The sequence below is a fragment of the Notolepis coatsorum genome, assembly GCF_963971535.1.
Source record: "Notolepis coatsorum genome assembly, chromosome: 2".
NCBI lineage: Eukaryota > Metazoa > Chordata > Actinopteri > Aulopiformes > Paralepididae > Notolepis > Notolepis coatsorum.
Window position 1 is genome coordinate 189,872,775 of NC_140166.1, and position 16,834 is coordinate 189,889,608.

A 16,834-nucleotide genomic window follows, 5' to 3' on the forward strand; every position below is an offset into this window, starting at 1 on the left:
GGGGAATCTTCCCTGACCCCTCGCTGAGGCAATCAAGCTCTCAGAGCCTTGCTTCTCTCAGAGCCTTGCTAGACACGAGAGTGAAGGTTGTGCTTTCAATGATGCTTAAAGCCAGATCTAGGAATAACACAATGTAATGTAAGATAATGTAGACGTAAATGATGAATGACAAGCCAGCATTTACAATGAGAATATACATGCCTGTACTTACCTTCAGGATACAACCTGACAAGTATAGGAATACAATTGTCAATGGAATAAAAGGATCTGCAGAGGTGTACACCAGGGAGAAATGAGAGAAACGAAAGCGTGCCAGATGGAGACAAATGGTGGAATGGTAGATAGGGTACATGTGTATGAATTGACGGAACCGACAAGAGGCAGGGGAGAGGCGGGACTGAGAGATAGGAAGAGAGTGATGGTGCGTGTCATTGGTGTGAGCCTCCTCCCGAAATTCATATAAAATACTTCAAATACTGTACTGGCTGACCGACCACCCATACACTCACTGGGCTATACCTTTCCCCACTGCATGATGTGTGTGTGTGAGTGTGTGTGTGTACGTGTGCGCGTGTGTGCATGATCAAACTTGGGATGTGTATTACTATTGTCATGACTGCTGAAGCCATGACAAGTGAAGGAAAACTCTGATAAATGAGGTTAACCGGGAATCTATTGAACCGTGTGTGTTGGAGAGAGCAACAGACAGTATGTTATGCAGTCGTTCTGATATTCCACATTGTAGGACCTGATGTGTCGGTGTATTGGAGCAGTGGTTTTCAGAAGGATGTTTTGTGGCAACGGTTATTGAATGTTTTATGGTTTTGTTTGTGTTCTTGTGTATTGAAGATTTGTATAACCGACCTGTGTTATTTTGTTCACTCGCAACACTCTCTTTACCCCCCCCCCCCCCCCCCCCTCCTTGAAAAGCTCCAGCACTCCCTTGATGTTGCATCCAGTCAACCACAGGAAATGTCAATCCTAAACAAGTCGATGAATGTTAGATGAAATTGTGAAGCATGAGGCACCAGGGCGTTAAGAACAGGGGGGGGGGGGCGCCCAAAGGCAAAAACTAAAATTAAGGTATTGTATTGTTCATGGTGGTGCGCAAGTGATTTTTGTGGTTGTGCCATGCTGTGCAATGTGTTGTGTTGCTGTGCACAGTAGCACATCAGCAAATGTCTAGACATACTTTCTGTTCTCTTCTACATTTTTTTTTTTATATTCTTTGAAAAATAAAAATAAGGTTATTTAGTAATTTAGCCATCATGGCTGCTCTGAAAGTTATCATCTTGTTGACCTGCACTGTTCTTGTTCTGACCTGGTTTTTTCTTTACAAAGAAATCCTGGATGTCCTGCTTCCTTTTCATGGCTTGGCTAGAGTCTACCTTAAAAACAAATACAAACCACTCTGTACCATTTTTTCCACATTGTTGATGTAACGTTACATTACTGTAGCTAGCTAATTCGTTCTTGTTAGCTACGATAGCTAGACTTTCCAGTCAGCTAGATAGCTAGCTAACGTATTAGCACGTGTAACCCTGGGCTAACCACATGAACTCTCAACTCTAAAAACACGATGTGATACAAAATAAAACAAGCAATTACTTGTACTGTCTTGCACTTCAAGTTGCAAAGCAGTGCAGCATGAAAATGCAAGCCAAGACGTTGCCATGTTAGCTAACATTAAGCAACCAAACAGCTTAGGTTACCCTACCAAACGTTAATATTTTTTGCCATGCAAACCGAGATGTTTGGAAATATATGCAATTAATGTACATGTATGCAAAAAGAACTAGAACATAACGTTAGTGTTCTTACCTCACATTTTAATGCAGATGCAGTTATCCTCTTCGGTGAGTGACGTTTACTTTTTGGACTCGAACACATTGATTCATTGATTGACACCACTCAAAAACAATGAGAACTGGGTGGGCACACTGTGCCCCTATGGTAGGCCCGCCCCTGCTCCCCACTGCCCCACCCACTCCAGTCTGACAACCCAGGCAGTATGTTGTGTACATGGGTCACACAGTCGGCCTCCAGAAAGTAAACAAGGCACCTGCCTGCCTGTGTGGGATGTGATCATGTAATTGGGCAAGAATATTGATTTATCTGTTTATTCTATGAGAGGTTATCTGGTCCTACCTTTGGCCTAGATTGCTCTATCTCGCTCCCTGTCGATATCAAACGTGATATCTAGGCCCTTGGAGCTAGTGTGTGTGTGTGTGTGTGTGTTTGTGTGTGTGTGCGCTGCCTGCACTGTCTAGACGTTGGATCATATCAGCCTTACAGTTGTCATGGGGAGATCTTGTATTTATACAGTAGCTTATAGAATCACTTTATCTTTTATTTTTGAAGATATTAATGATATGGAGGTAAGGAAGATACATCAACTCAGGTGCGGGCACATTCACATTTCTTGACATATTTTATTTGGAACAGTTTACCCATAGATGAATCAAAATTGTTCTAATAGAAAGCCTCAAAGAGCATTGCATAGTCTGAATCACTCGACAATTAACGAATTATACACTGAGCTCATAATTATACAAGGCATCACAACTCTATTTACCCAATATTTGGCAGCCTAAAATTATTTAATCTAGACAGACACTTTAAAAACATGCACGAGATAAGGACTCCTTGATTCAAAGGACAATTTCACAGTGTACAAAGAATGCGGATCAAGTTAAAGATTCAAATATTCATACACCAATATAAAACAATATAAGAAATATGTAATATCATATTAATATTACCCATATGAAAATTAATTATAGTAAAACTCATAGTATTACTATGTTTTTTCAAACACATTATAGAGATTTACATGAAGTGATTTATAATATATCCCTGTGTTTTTCTTTTCACAGACACTATAGATTTACCACTGAAATACTGTAGTGAATCACCATACTATTTCTGTAATGGAATAGAAATGTATGATGAAATCACTATTGTATTTCTGTGATTTTACCACAGAAAGGCAATGTTTTGATAGTGATTCACTATAATACCTCGTTAGTAATTGGTGCGTGCAGGGGAGAAAAGGCCACTATAGTTGGTTTTCGTATGGGTCTTGGCAAAAACAGGAATGATTAAAATGTTATTTCTGAGTCTGAGGTCTCTGTAAACAACAGCCCCAGTATATAGTCCCCTGCTCCTAACATCTGAGGGGAAATCATGTTGTTGTGATGTTTTCCGACTCTCTCTCCTTCTCACATGTCGTCCGCGTGTGGCCGCAGCCCTGCCTGGCGGTATGGATCCCAGGTCAGGTTAGCTACGTGGCCAGTAATAGCGTCTCCATGGTAATGGCCAACCTCGTCTTGACTGTTGTTGAGAGACACGGACTCCAAATTGGACAGTCTTCTTCGACCCGTTCCGAGCTTACCCATCAGCGAAGTAATATCCTCTGCATCCAGGTCTTCTGGGAAACGCTGGTGCTGCGGAGATTCAGGTTTGTCATCGGGTGAGAACGGGTGGTCCATGACATGCAGCACGCGGGAGGCCTGCAGGTTGTGCAGGGACCGTGACTGGACTGTGTGAGAATGAGACACAGAAATAAGGTGAGCGGGTTTCAAATCTCTGCTCCACAAATGTATTTGCCATTGTAGGTCATTATGAGGTTGGATTTGCCTATACATGTGCCGAATTCAACAAAGCCCAGAGCCCAGGTTCACCCTAAAGATGTTATCTGTGGTGTAACTCTACAAAGTTGTACCTTGGCCCCTGGTAGTGTAATTATCTAAGGAAATTACTACATGTATTGCTGTTATAGGGCCATCAGGCAGCTTGTGATAACCAAGCATACCTTGTTGCTGTGCAACCCTTAATCTTGCATCATGATTAAAGCAATTTGACAGTTGAAAAAGAAAGAAAATAATAAAAAAAAAAAAAAATTATGTTTTTGGTAGTATTTTATTGGTTTTTGCTACCAGTCCGGTAGAGAGAGAGAGGAAGAATGGGAGATAGACAGGGGAAGACATTTGGCAAAGGTCACCGGGTCCGGGAGTCGAACCCGTGTTGCACCGCAGCACTGTACGTGGTGCGCCACCCTGGCGCCCCATTTTTTTTTTTAACTTGACTCTTGACAAAAAGTTCAAGTTCAAGTTCTCAAGTTCTTTAATAGTTGTCATACAGAAGTACAGAATACTTTCATACAAAATGCTTCTTACTGTTACGCTCCAGAGACTGTGCTAAACAAGATAGTATCAAATAACATAATAACATAATATAGCATGAATTTAGAAGAAGAAAATGAGGTCACAGTTGTTCGGTATAGACATATGTACAATGTTCTGAGTTACCATATAATATACAATACACAACTATGCAGTGTACTAATGTACAGTACTATCTAGTGCAAAGCAGAAATGGGATGAGGTACAATTTTTGGTACAATTTACAGTAAGGTGTACGAGTTGTAGTGCAATCCTTCATCCATAAATATAAAGTGTGGGGAGTGGGTGCTACAGTGTGTTTGTTTAAAGTGGGTGTGTGCTATAAAGTGTGTGTAGTGGGTGCTACAGTGTGTTTGTTTAAAGTGAGTGTGTGCGTGTGGATGTGTGTGCTATGTGTGTTTGGTGGTTGTTGTTGTGTAGTGTTCATTCATTGTTCGTTTAGCAGCCTGATGGCCTGGGGATAGAAGCTACTTCTGAGTCTTTCTGTGCTCGCCTTGAGACTCCTGTATCGCTTGCCTGACGGCAGCAGTTCAAAGAGGCAGTTGTTCGGGTGGCTCGAGTCCTTAATAATTCTCTTAGCCTTCCCCTTGCAACGCTTGTAGTAAATGTTCTGGAGGGTGGGGAGCCCCCCTCCGATTGTGCGTTCGGCTGAACGTGTCACTCTTTGTAGTCTGCTTTGGTCTTTTGCAGTGCTATTCCCAAACCAGGAGGTGATGTTGCCGGTCAAGATGCTCTCTATTGTACATGAGTAGAAGTTCTTAAGGATCTTCTGGCTGACTTGGAACTTCCTTAGGCGCCTGAGGAAGTAGAGGCGTTGTCGTGCCTTCTTCACCACACTGTTAATGTGTATGGTCCATTTCAAGTCCTCGGATATGTGGGCTCCGAGGTACTTGAAGCTGTTGACTCTCTCAACCGGTGCCCCGTCGATGCTGAGGGGGCTGTAGTCCTTGACCCCCGACCTCCTGAAGTCCACAATCATCTCCTTTGTTTTGCTGACGTTCAGGGAGAGGCTGTTTTCCTGGCACCATCCCGCCAGGACCTTGACCTCTTCCAGGTAGGCCCTCTCGTCGTTGGCAGAGATCAGGCCCACCACCACTGTGTCGTCAGCAAATTTGACGATTGTATTGCTACTCCGCTGAGCCACACAGTCGTGTGTGTACAGGGAGTAGAGGAGGGGACTCAGAACACAGCCCTGGGGGGCCCCTATGTTGAGGGTGATGGATGAGGAGGTGCAGTTGCCTGCTCTCACCACCTGGGGTCTGCCAGTCAGGAAGTCCAAGACCCACTGGCAGAGGTCATAGCCCAAGCCCAGGTCCCTGAGCTTGGCTATGAGTATGGAGGGGACTATGGTATTGAATGCCGAGCTGTAGTCGATGAATAGCATTCTCACATAGTTCCCCTGCCTCTTGTCCAGGTGTGATGCTGCTGTGTGCAGCACATGGGATATGGCGTCCTCCGTGGACCTGTTGGGGCGGTATGCAAATTGCAGGGGGTCCATGTTGATGGGGAGGGAGGAGCAGATGTAGCCCTTTACTAGCTTCTCAAAGCACTTCATGGCTATGGAGGTGAGAGCTACAGGGCGGTAGTCGTTGAGGCAAGCAGGCTTGGATTTTTTGGGTACAGGGATAATAGTGGACTTCTTCAGGCAGGTGGGGATGACAGCCTGTTCTAAGGACAGGTTAAATATGTCAGTGAATACTGGGGCCAGTTGGTCGGCACAGACTTTTAGGACGCGGCCGGGGATGCCGTCCGGACCTGCTGCCTTCCTGATATTCACTTTTTTAAAGGTCCGCCTCACCTCATGCTCTGTTACCCTGAACACTGCGCCTCCATCAGCAGCCGACCCCCCCCCCCCCATTGCCGAGGCTTGTGAGCTGGTGTTGTTATTACCAGCATCAAACCTCGCATAGAAGGTATTGAGGTCGTTTGCTAAGGAGATGTCACTGTTCAGTTTGAGGGAGGCGCCTTTGTAGTCTGTCATCGTTTTGAGCCCCTGCCACATAGCTCTAGAGTCAGCTTGTTCAAACTGGAGTTCAATTTTATCCCTGTAGCGTCGTTTGGCCTCTGTCACTGTCCTCCTTACGTTGTGTTGCGCCACCTTGTGGTCGTTCATGTTGCCTGCCACTAGGCCGTCATTGTATGCTTTGGTGCGCTCTCTCAGAGCTTCACGGACGGATTTGTCTACCCAGGGTTTTTGATTTGGGTAAACTTTCATTTTGGTAGTGGGGATTGTTTCTTTCACCCTAGTACAGACATAGTCCAGCACTGTCTCCGTGTAGGCATTAATGTTATCTGTGTCGCGGAATACAATCCAGTCTGTGTTGTGAAACACTGACACTAGTGTATCCTCTGACGTCACATCCCATTTCTGCACCTCTCGCGAGACTACGGGAGTACTTTTAATTCTTTGTCTGTACTTTGGTGTAAGGAAAATGGATGCGTGATCTGACTTGCCAAAGCCACTATCAGAATGAGCCTTGTAGCCACCTTTAAATTGCGTGTAACAGTGATCTAGGATGTTACCGCCTCTGGTGTTGCAAGTCACATGCTGGTAGAAATCAGGCAATACCTTTCTCAGATTGGCGCTATTGAAATCTCCCAGTACCAAAATGGCGGCGTTAACGTTCGTCGCTTGTATATTGTTTACCTCGTCGTGGAAAAAGACAACTTAAAGGACCATACCAGTCTAATTTTAACTTGGGTATACAACGTGTGTTTTGGTAGATCTCAGCCTACCTTTCACACTGCCATTGATGTTGAAAAGGGTTGAAGATATACTCCATGAAACTTGAAACTGGCTAGGCATAGGTAATTACCTTAGTATTCAACTTTGTGCAAGCCCGGGAGTTAATAACAAAAGTGCACCCAACTGAATGAGGACGTTTCAAATACACTGTGTTAGCTAAAGTTAAACAGCTCAGTGCTTTTCAGAAGGATGAATTACCTATGCCTAGCAACTTTCAAACAACTTTCTCAGTCTCATGGAGTATTTTACACTCCTTTTCAATATCAACGGCAGCGCGAATGGCGTTTAGTAAGGTAAAGCTGATATCTATGAACGCAAAATTTGTTGAAGAGAGGGGCAATCTCCAGTAATGGCGAGTAGTCAAAAATGAAGACTTGGTATGGTCCTTTAATAACGATACTGATAACACATGGCCACAGCGCTCTGCTTGGTGGCTCTGATCTTTGGAGTTTAAAGTCAACAGCAAGCCCCTCTGTGAGCAGAGCAAGCTGCGACTCTGCAGGTGAGCAGCTTTGGAGCAGTGTGTGAGAGAAAGAGACTGCATAAGTGACTGGATTTAATCAGCCCCCTGTCTGTGACAGGGAGGTGGTGGGTCTGGGCATCATGCAGGTATAGGCATGCATGGAGGTGCTGGTGGAGAAGCGGTCTCACCTCTAACTGGACTGAAGTCTCCCTGGCTGACCTTGGTGTCAGAGAACGGCTTGAGGCTGGGGAACAGGATTAAAGAGAAGGACAGAAGCAGGACCTAAGGGAAGAAAGGGCGAGAGGGAGCGAAAGGAGGAAGGAGAGAGAGAGAGGTGTAGAGGAAGGTGAAAAATCATCAAACCATCATCTCTACTCTATTTAGAGCTCATAGACCATTGAGGTTGCCCTCATTTTACGATGATGGCGAGTAAACAGAGTAGACAAAATAAATAAGACACAATTTAAAGTAGCAACAAAACAAGATAAAAACAGGGGAAAACACCTAAAATACAAGATCAAAATTAAGATAAAAACAAATAATATCAGCTATAACAGTTACAGACTGATATACAGTGGCTAGTGATCATCAAGGTCAAGGTCAAGGTAGTCTTTATTATCCCAGAGGGGCGATTTATGGCACAGCCAGCAGTAACCATCACATACAAGCAGAAGAGAAATCAATGAAAGCTAGTCATACACAGGTCTTAGCACTTAGCAGGCTTCAAGACCGGTCACGCCATAGAGACGGCCCTCATAGCAATCACAGAGGCTCTTCACTTAGCAAGAGCGAAAGGCCTCTCCTTTGTCCTGATTCTCCTGGACCAGTCAGGAGCCTTCAACACAGTCCTCTTCGCATCCCTGGCAGGAATGGGAGTTGTAGGTTCTGCACTGGCATGGCTGTCATCCTACCTTGAAGACCACTCCAAACAAGTATCATAGAGAGGCACCCTATCAGACCCCGCCCCCACAGATAGGTGTCCCCCAGGGCTCAGTCCTTGGACCTCTCCTCTCTTTACAACAAATCTCTGGGTAACATTGCCACTTCTTATGCCTTCTCATACCACATGCTGCTGACACTCAACTCTTCCTCTCATTTCCTCCCTCAGATACACAAGTCTCTGAACGGATCTTGCCCTGCCTGTCCGCCTGGATGGCGATGAACCACCTCAAACTAAACCTGAGCAAAACGGAGCTACTTCACTTAGATTGTTGATTGTTTACCAAAGATTCCAGGACTTTTACTAAGCAGGGTCATTTGGAGATTGGGCGGTAATGATTTAAATAATGTCTATCACCTTCTTTATGTAAAGGAATCACATGTTCCGATTTCCAAACACGAGGAAATCTGCCCGTTGAGATGGAAAGATTAAATATTATGCGTTAACGTGTGTTGTCGGGCCTTACAAATACATTTGATTTGATTTGATTTGATGGGCGGCACACACACAGGAACACACACACATGCAATTAGTTGAGTCTCTGCACTTGACCCATCCCGTCGTCCTTCCCACCATGGACAGCCGGGAGCAGATATGGGCTGCGGTGTGGGGGTAGGCCTAAAGAATGTTTACATGGTTCTCTATCATGTGAGCCAGTTTCATGACCCTAGGACATATGAAACACATTGAAAACCCAATGTATGGCTTTAAAAATATATGGATGTCAATCTGATAATTAGGCTGTTTGTCCTGAATTCAATAGTTAACTTTGTGGAGATAAGTGGTTTTCATCCAACAGCGACGATATGTATTATGGTACTAGCTCGGCTTTACTCAATGGTAGCGACAATCTTTGTGAAGGTGCACTTCTACTCTATTGTGACTGTTGCAGCCATTAGTGGCTCTGTCCTCTGGGGCTGTCTGTGTATCTGCCCACATGGCCCTCACCAGAACACAGGTGCCCGTCTGGGCCGGCTTGTTGGAGCTGCCCATGACCATAGTCTGGAGCCTGCGCAGCTGCTCCATTAGTGTCCTGCAGAGAGGGAAAGAAAGAGAAAGAGAGAGAGAAAGATCAGAAAGATCAGAAAGAGAGGGAGAGAGTAGGAGATTAGAAAGATCAGAAAGAGAGGGAGAGTAAGATCAGAGAAATAGAGCGAGAGTAATAGGATAACAGAGAGAGGGGGAAGAAAGACAGTGTACGGGGGGGGGGGGGGAGAGATATCTTAGGGGCAAGTCAAGAAGTCAAGAAATGGAGAAAACTCAATTATAAATATTGCCATAGGGTGGTACAGAGAAGCCAGATTGGTTGTTGGAGAGTAACGGAGAATAATATCAAAATTCCATACGTGTTGCATTTCTCCAGCTGGAACACTTTTCTCTGAAGCTCCTGGTTGTGTGCATTGCAGGCAGCCATCCTGTCGTAACAGACAAATCATTCCCAGCACGTTGAGAAGCACAGCAGAATCATTCAGAGATAAACAAACTACCGTCCCTTTCTCTCTCACTGTGACGCAGAGAAAACTATTTAGTGTGTAATCATTTACAGGGACAGGGTTACACATATCGAGATTCAAACAGAGCTCAATCAATTTTCATTTAAGTTGAAAAGAACTTTACTCTTGCAGTTTTCTAATTGGGCTATTGTCATTCAGCCAGTAAGATGACGCTGACTCCAGCTCAGTGTTCCCTCCTTGTACCATACAGATCCAATTCTTTCTTTGGTTTTGTTTGCTGTTATAACTGTCCTTCTCACCTGCTCTCCAGCCCATCGATATACTCCTTCTTCTTTTTCCTGCTCTCCTGGGCCGACTGCTTATTGCGAATCTTTCTGCGAATCTTCTTCAAAATCCTCTCTTCATACTTATGGACGTAGGGAGAGACAAATTAATATTCGGGTCACATTGAGGCTCTCTCCTGCAGCCCAAACCCACACAGGTTATTTTCTGGCTTCTCATTGCTTATAGTCTTACCTTGGTGAGTGGTAGTTGGTTGGGTAGAGTCACTCCCTCCTTGGCTAGCAACTTCTTCTCATCCTCATTCAGAACCAACTCTTGAATGGACTGTGGGGAGGGCTGTGGGGGCTGGCGTTGAGACAAGAATTTGAATATGTAAAAAAAAATATATGATGACTTGGACTCTCTTTCTCTCTCTCTCTCTGGCTCTGACTTCTTTCTCCTCCATCCACTCCCCCCCCCCCCCCCCCCCCCCCCCCCCGCAGTGGCGTCGTTTCAGTAAAAGGCAAGGTATGGCGAGGAGGGAGGGGGGGGGTAAAGGGGGGGTTCTTGGTTTATTTTTTTTGTCAAATCAGTTGTGCAATAGTCACTTTTGGTGAGTTGTTTCTATACAATTCAGTTATATGACATTTAGGTATGACACAGGACTACACAAGCATTTTTAGTATAGAAATGTGTCAACAGACTAAAGCAGGGAACCACAATATTTTGCATACGAATTATGCAGAATGTAATATCATAACTGTCTATTACTTTTCTTGCAATTGAGCCAATTTTCCTTAGGTACGGTTTTGAGGTGTGTGTTCAACAGAATGTAGTATCAAAAACACATTCACAAAAAGTATGGGTTACTGAATGCTGAAATGCAAAAGACCTTACTTGTGTCCCTGTATCACTTGTCTCTGCTGCCCTTTGATTAAAAAACGTCCCTATGTCCATTTTCCTTTTTTTTTGTGGCATATTTCAGTTAGTCACAGTAAAAGTCACCTAGTAAAAGTGAGATAATTGACAATATCAAAACATGCTAGGGCTGTACCGAATAGTTCGAAGCTTCGTTCATAATGTTGACATTCGAATTCTAAATCAACATAAAAAATTGTAATACAATTACTATTATTATTATTTTTATTTTATTTGCCAAGGTATGGCGAGTGCCATACCTTGCCATACCAGAACGACGCCCCTGCCCCCCCCTAATCCTCCAGAGGCAGGAGAGCTCAGTTGAATGAATGCTGAAGACCATGGCCCTCATTTATCAATAATGCGTAGAAAGTGTTCTATTTTCGTTTCTAAGCACAGAATTTAGAATGTCTCTACGCACAGAAAAATCGGGATTTATCAAACGTGCGTACACAGGTCCTACGCACACCTGCAAGTACTCCATGTTCATAAATGCCACTTGTTCAATGCTCCGCGCTCATGCACGATTTTAAGTATTTGCATACAGAACCGCCCGTAATTAACTATATGGTAATGAAACACCCCCATCAAATAAGCCGAGCCAACGCGTGTTATGGGGAAAATAACAGACTTGTACACGGTGATGTCGGATATCAGCGACTTCCTAAAGACCATTGCTGCCTGGGCAGTGCAAAATACTAATAAAGACCGTTAACCACTGGTGTCATTAATAACCATGCTAGAATATTCTTTTAATTAAAGTTCGATTAATACCCAGGGATTAAAGTTCTCCATCAATTTGATTCCAAGTCACAACGGATTTTCCGTCAATTGGCTACCTGGTATAATATGATTTGTAGAGGCATACAATCTATTTTGATGTCGGTATTAGGTAGCCTATATAAATTATATATAATAGCATAGCCTACATTATGCAACAGTAACTTGCGCATAACACATGGCACAGACACGGAGCCCTGCGAAGCCTGCATACAGTAAACTAACTTGCTCGTTAATCTAACTGTTGTCCTTGTATCTTTACGCTTATGAAAACATTAATTAAATAATATTTATAGGCTATAGGCCCTCGTTTGGCCATAATAGCCTATTCTCAAATGCTATGCGCTGTGGGCTATCTCCTCGCTGACGGACACAGGAGTAGCCTATATCATATTGTAGCGACCCTGGGATTTGGGTCGGTTGGTCAGCCGAGCTGTCATTCTGTACTCCGCCATCCCGGGGCTATTGGTTGCGCGAGCTGCGGGTTGACAGAGTCGAGGGGGCAGGGGCTGACCTGGGGAAGGTATAAGAGGGTGTGGCACCCAGGGTGCACTCTCTTGGGGCATGGGAAGTTGTAGACATGAGTCACTTATACTGCAACCTGTATGAGAACTGTTGGAATAAACAAGTAAACTGAAAACTATCAACCTGCCTCGAGAGTCGTGAATAACGTGGTGCTAAATCCTAACAACGTTACATTGGTGTCAGAAGAAAAACAAGAGGAGAAAGAAGAAGACGCTTCGCTCGGTGTCAGAAGGGGTTCGACGGAGGTGTGCTCACTTAGCGCAGCCTAGCTTAGCTGCAGTTAGCGGATGGATATCGGCGGCGGGTCGAAAGAGGACGGAGAGGAAGAAGGAACGTGCGGGTGGTCAGGAGACATGGACGAGGACGTTGAGAGCCTTGAGGAGGCGAGATAATAATAATAATAATAATAATAATAATAATAATAATAATAATAATAATAATAATAATAATAATAATAATAATAATAATAATAATAATAATAATAATATTAATAATAATAATAATAATAATAATATTGCACTTTCCGTTCACTAGGATCCCAACGTTGTGTTGTATGGCATTTCCAGAGCTACTTTAGATGCTGTAGGAGTATTTGTCCATTTGTGGTCTGACAATGGTTCACTTGTAGCCATCATAATTATCTATTGAGGCCATGGAAACCTACCTGTTGTGATTCATCAAATTGCTTCGATAGATCAACATGGATTTGACGTGGACATTTGTGTAGAGACAGCCGCTAGCTACCAACGCGACAAACAGGAACAAAGTAATGTGGAGGGAGGATGAGCTAGAAGGTGCAGGTATGTCCTGTTACATAAATAAAAGATGTCCATGGGGCAAAGCAACGGGTCAGCAACATGTTTTGTGCATGAGCCACAGGCAAGCAAACACACACACACACACACACACACACACACACACACACACACACACACACACACACACACACACACACACACACACACACACACACACACACACACACACAATCCCTCTCGGTATTGCACTTTGTTTAATTTTTTTTTACTTGCAATCAAAAGCCCCCCCCCCCCCCCCCCCCCCCCCACATACACATATACTAACCCCTACAATTTGTTGCTCCAAACTTTTTAATTACATAGGATTATGTAAATAAAGGGTCTCTAGCTTACTTTAAAAGCAAGTCCATGGTAGAGGTTGGCAGTCTGAAAAGTAATCCGAGGCAATTTAAAATCCTTTATTAATGCCGGGATCACTGACGTGCTTCGACTCTTAACGAGTCTTCATCTATTATTTATATACAATAGTGGAAGTAAAATAGCACTCTTAACCTGTTCCCCCCCACAGGGTCGGTACCGACCCTTTTTGACATTATGATCATATAGGCATATTTTTACGAGTGATGAAAATAATTTGCGATTTTAAAATCAATCGTTTTCAAGTATTAACATCACTACTATGTCACAAAAGCATGTAGAATGTAAAACGTTAGGTTGGCAATAGGTTAGCAATAGGTTAAAAGTGTCCTTATATCGTTTTAAGTTTTCGATATGCGAGAGTCTATCCAAGCCGGAACCGGAAATGAAAGTGTTGAACCATGGGAATTGTCGTTTTTTTCTCCGATCTACACTTCCTGTCACATACTATGGTGGTTCAAAGTTCAGCGTTCTGAATGAATCATATCTATAATTGTTATGATTCGCGATAATAAGCCACAAAAGGTAACGTTTTTGACAAATATTGAAACGCAGTCAGTTTCTCCTCACTATTGTTAACATGTAGGAACAATTAGATCTGAAATTAGTTTCAAAACGGTTACACTGTGGGGGAAATAAAAAAGTACAGTCGATTACAGTAAATATCAGTATCTGTTATTATGCACGCCTGGTGATACTAAATCCAAATTGAACTCGGGCATTTGAAAGATACTATATGTATATATATATAAATGTGCGAATTGGCTATAATAAGGTAATGTATAAGCATATATTCTATATTCTATAATAATATTTCAAATTGCATTGGTCCGGATGGGAGAATTCAGTACTGTATATACAGAACCATCGGTTTTATCATCTTCCCTTTATTAATTTCCTTAGATCTTTTGTACACATGATCTCAAGAGGGTACTGAACGAGGTCAGTGGCAGTTTTTTAAGTCTGGTCATTATTATCATGGTGTTATTCACTGTCAAAGATGAAAAGAAAAATCATAATTCATATTTTCCTTTGTTTCATCACAATTTAAGCAAGCCTAGTAATAGACACAATATTTCTGACACTGAGAATACATTCACTGAGGTCCATAGATGTACCTAGATACCAATAATATGCAAATAGCCCTTGTAGAAGTGGAGCAATATTCTATTTACCTAGGTATACATTTTATGCAGATTTTCACCTGGGGTGGAACAGGACTCTTAGGATTTGGTGGTCCTCTGGTCATGCTCCGGCAGAAAGACTAGATTTGTATTGTAATATGTAAACTCAACTATACTGAAAATGACGGCTGCCCCTCAGTGTAGTTTTGATAATGAATAAAGGTAGAAATAATGAGTGAGTGAGTGAGTGAATGAATGAATGGATGCATGGATGAATGAATGAATGAATGAATGAATGAATGAATGAATGAATGAATGAATGAACAAATTAATTAATTACTTAATTAATTAAAATAACCTACAATACAAAAACGGGAGACTTCCTGGATAGACTCTCTCAGGCCAGGGCCACCTCTTTTCTATGCCTAAATTACGAAATGGACGTCTCCCCCTTTCCATAACTTCCCTGTGAGTTTTTCTAATCTGTGTTTGTAGAGAATATGAATAATTTACTCAGTCGAATGGATCCGGTTAATACGATTCATTAACTCAGAATGATCAATACATACAAAATAGTCAGAGATATGGCTGAAAGGCTCTCCTCCGGCTACTAGCTAGGTGTTCCCAAACTTTTCAGGCCAGGGCCCAGAAAATAAGGCGTCAGAGAGCCGCGGCCCAATGCACATCGTCTGGCTTTTTTTTTTTTTTTTTTTGCCATGCGACCGATTTTTTAAGCCAAATATCACTTCAATCCTATTAAGTTAGTTCAAGTTAGTTATTCATTTATATGTGCTATTTATGAGAGGGCTAACTTGTTGCAAAATAATAATGATAATAATAATAGCCTCATTAAAATACTATTGTTGCTTCGGTTGTTTTCAGCGTTTTATGTGCATAATCTGTTATTTAGTTTGAAATGTTCGTTGAAATAAGTAGATTTTTCGTTTTTGTTTATTTATTAAGTTAATATAAAACCATATAGTCACATTTTAGAATACAATAGAATAGAATTTTAGAATACAACTAGAAACACTGTCCTGGCCTGCTTCTAAGTTCAGTGGCCTGACAAAAAAAAAAAAAAAAAAAAAAATATATTTTTTTTTTATTTTTTTTTATTTTTTTTAATTTTTTTTTAATCATCTCGCGGCCCACCCGTGGCTGCTCGCGGCCCACCTTTGGGTCGCGACCCCGACTTTGGGAACCACTGAGCTAGGACACCAGGAAGTAAGAGAAAGAATGGAGAGAGAGAGAGACCCCTTTATAGTCAGGAGGGGGGGGGGTGTAATTTTGGGGAAGGGTGAAGAGTATTAATCCTCCACACACTACACTGTACTGTGATTACATTACACTGTTTTTGTATGGCACAGTACCGTATGGCAGAGTACTTTTGCTATTACTATCATTCGATCCTCTCAGTACTGTTATTGTTGCCGTCATTTTGTCCTTTGACATCTCTTTTGACAGAAATATTTTTGTATTGTTGGTTACTTTAAGAGTGCTATTTTACTTCCACTACAATATCATTAATGGATTGGAGTGGCTGTTCTAGACCCTTTTTATGGGGGCTGAAGCCTGTCATCTTAGATTGATTTGATTTTTTTTTTGCATTTTCAATTATAATTATATATATTTTTTGTAATTACATTTTTATTATGATTATGATTATTATTATTATTATTATTATTATTATTATTATTATTATTATTATTATTATTATTATTATTATTATTATTATTATTATTATTATTATTATTATGATTATGATTATGATTATGATTATGATTATGATTATTATTATTATTATTATTATTATTATTATTATTATTATTATTATTATTATTATTATTATTATTATTATTATTATTATTATTATTATTATTATTATTATTATTATTATTATTATTATTATTATTATTATTATTATTATTATTATTATTATTATTATTATTATTATTATTATTATTATTATTATTATTATTATTATTATTATCTGATATAGTGAATTTTGCTAAAGTCGTTCGCGTTTCTCACCTGGACACGCTACTGTTTCCAAATCAAAGGTATATAATAGGTATTATGTTTCATCATGAATGCATCAAAGCATGTTTTTTTATGCTCTGATCGCCAGCAACGGCATTCGTTTTGAATACTACATACGTTGATCGGCTTGATCGATGAGAAATCATTGTAGGATCAAGGTGGAATTGACGTCAGATAGTCCTTACCTTTGATCGGGGTTATTCCAAAAAGAATATTCCAATTGT

General features: G+C 41.6%; 1 protein-coding gene across 1 annotated transcript in view; it reads right to left on the bottom strand.

Moving 5' to 3' along the window:
* Positions 1-3,221: 3,221 nt before the first annotated feature.
* Positions 3,222-16,834, bottom strand: part of creb3l3a (cAMP responsive element binding protein 3-like 3a) — a gene marked incomplete at both ends in the record, with an annotated part of 19,924 nt that continues 6,311 nt past the window's right edge. Inside the window, 6 exons of the mRNA XM_084337936.1 lie at positions 3,222-3,541; positions 7,582-7,675; positions 9,282-9,366; positions 9,680-9,748; positions 10,087-10,193; positions 10,304-10,414. Of these exons, the coding sequence (XP_084194062.1) occupies positions 3,222-3,541; positions 7,582-7,675; positions 9,282-9,366; positions 9,680-9,748; positions 10,087-10,193; positions 10,304-10,414 (786 nt within the window). The remainder of the gene's footprint in view (positions 3,542-7,581; positions 7,676-9,281; positions 9,367-9,679; positions 9,749-10,086; positions 10,194-10,303; positions 10,415-16,834) is intronic.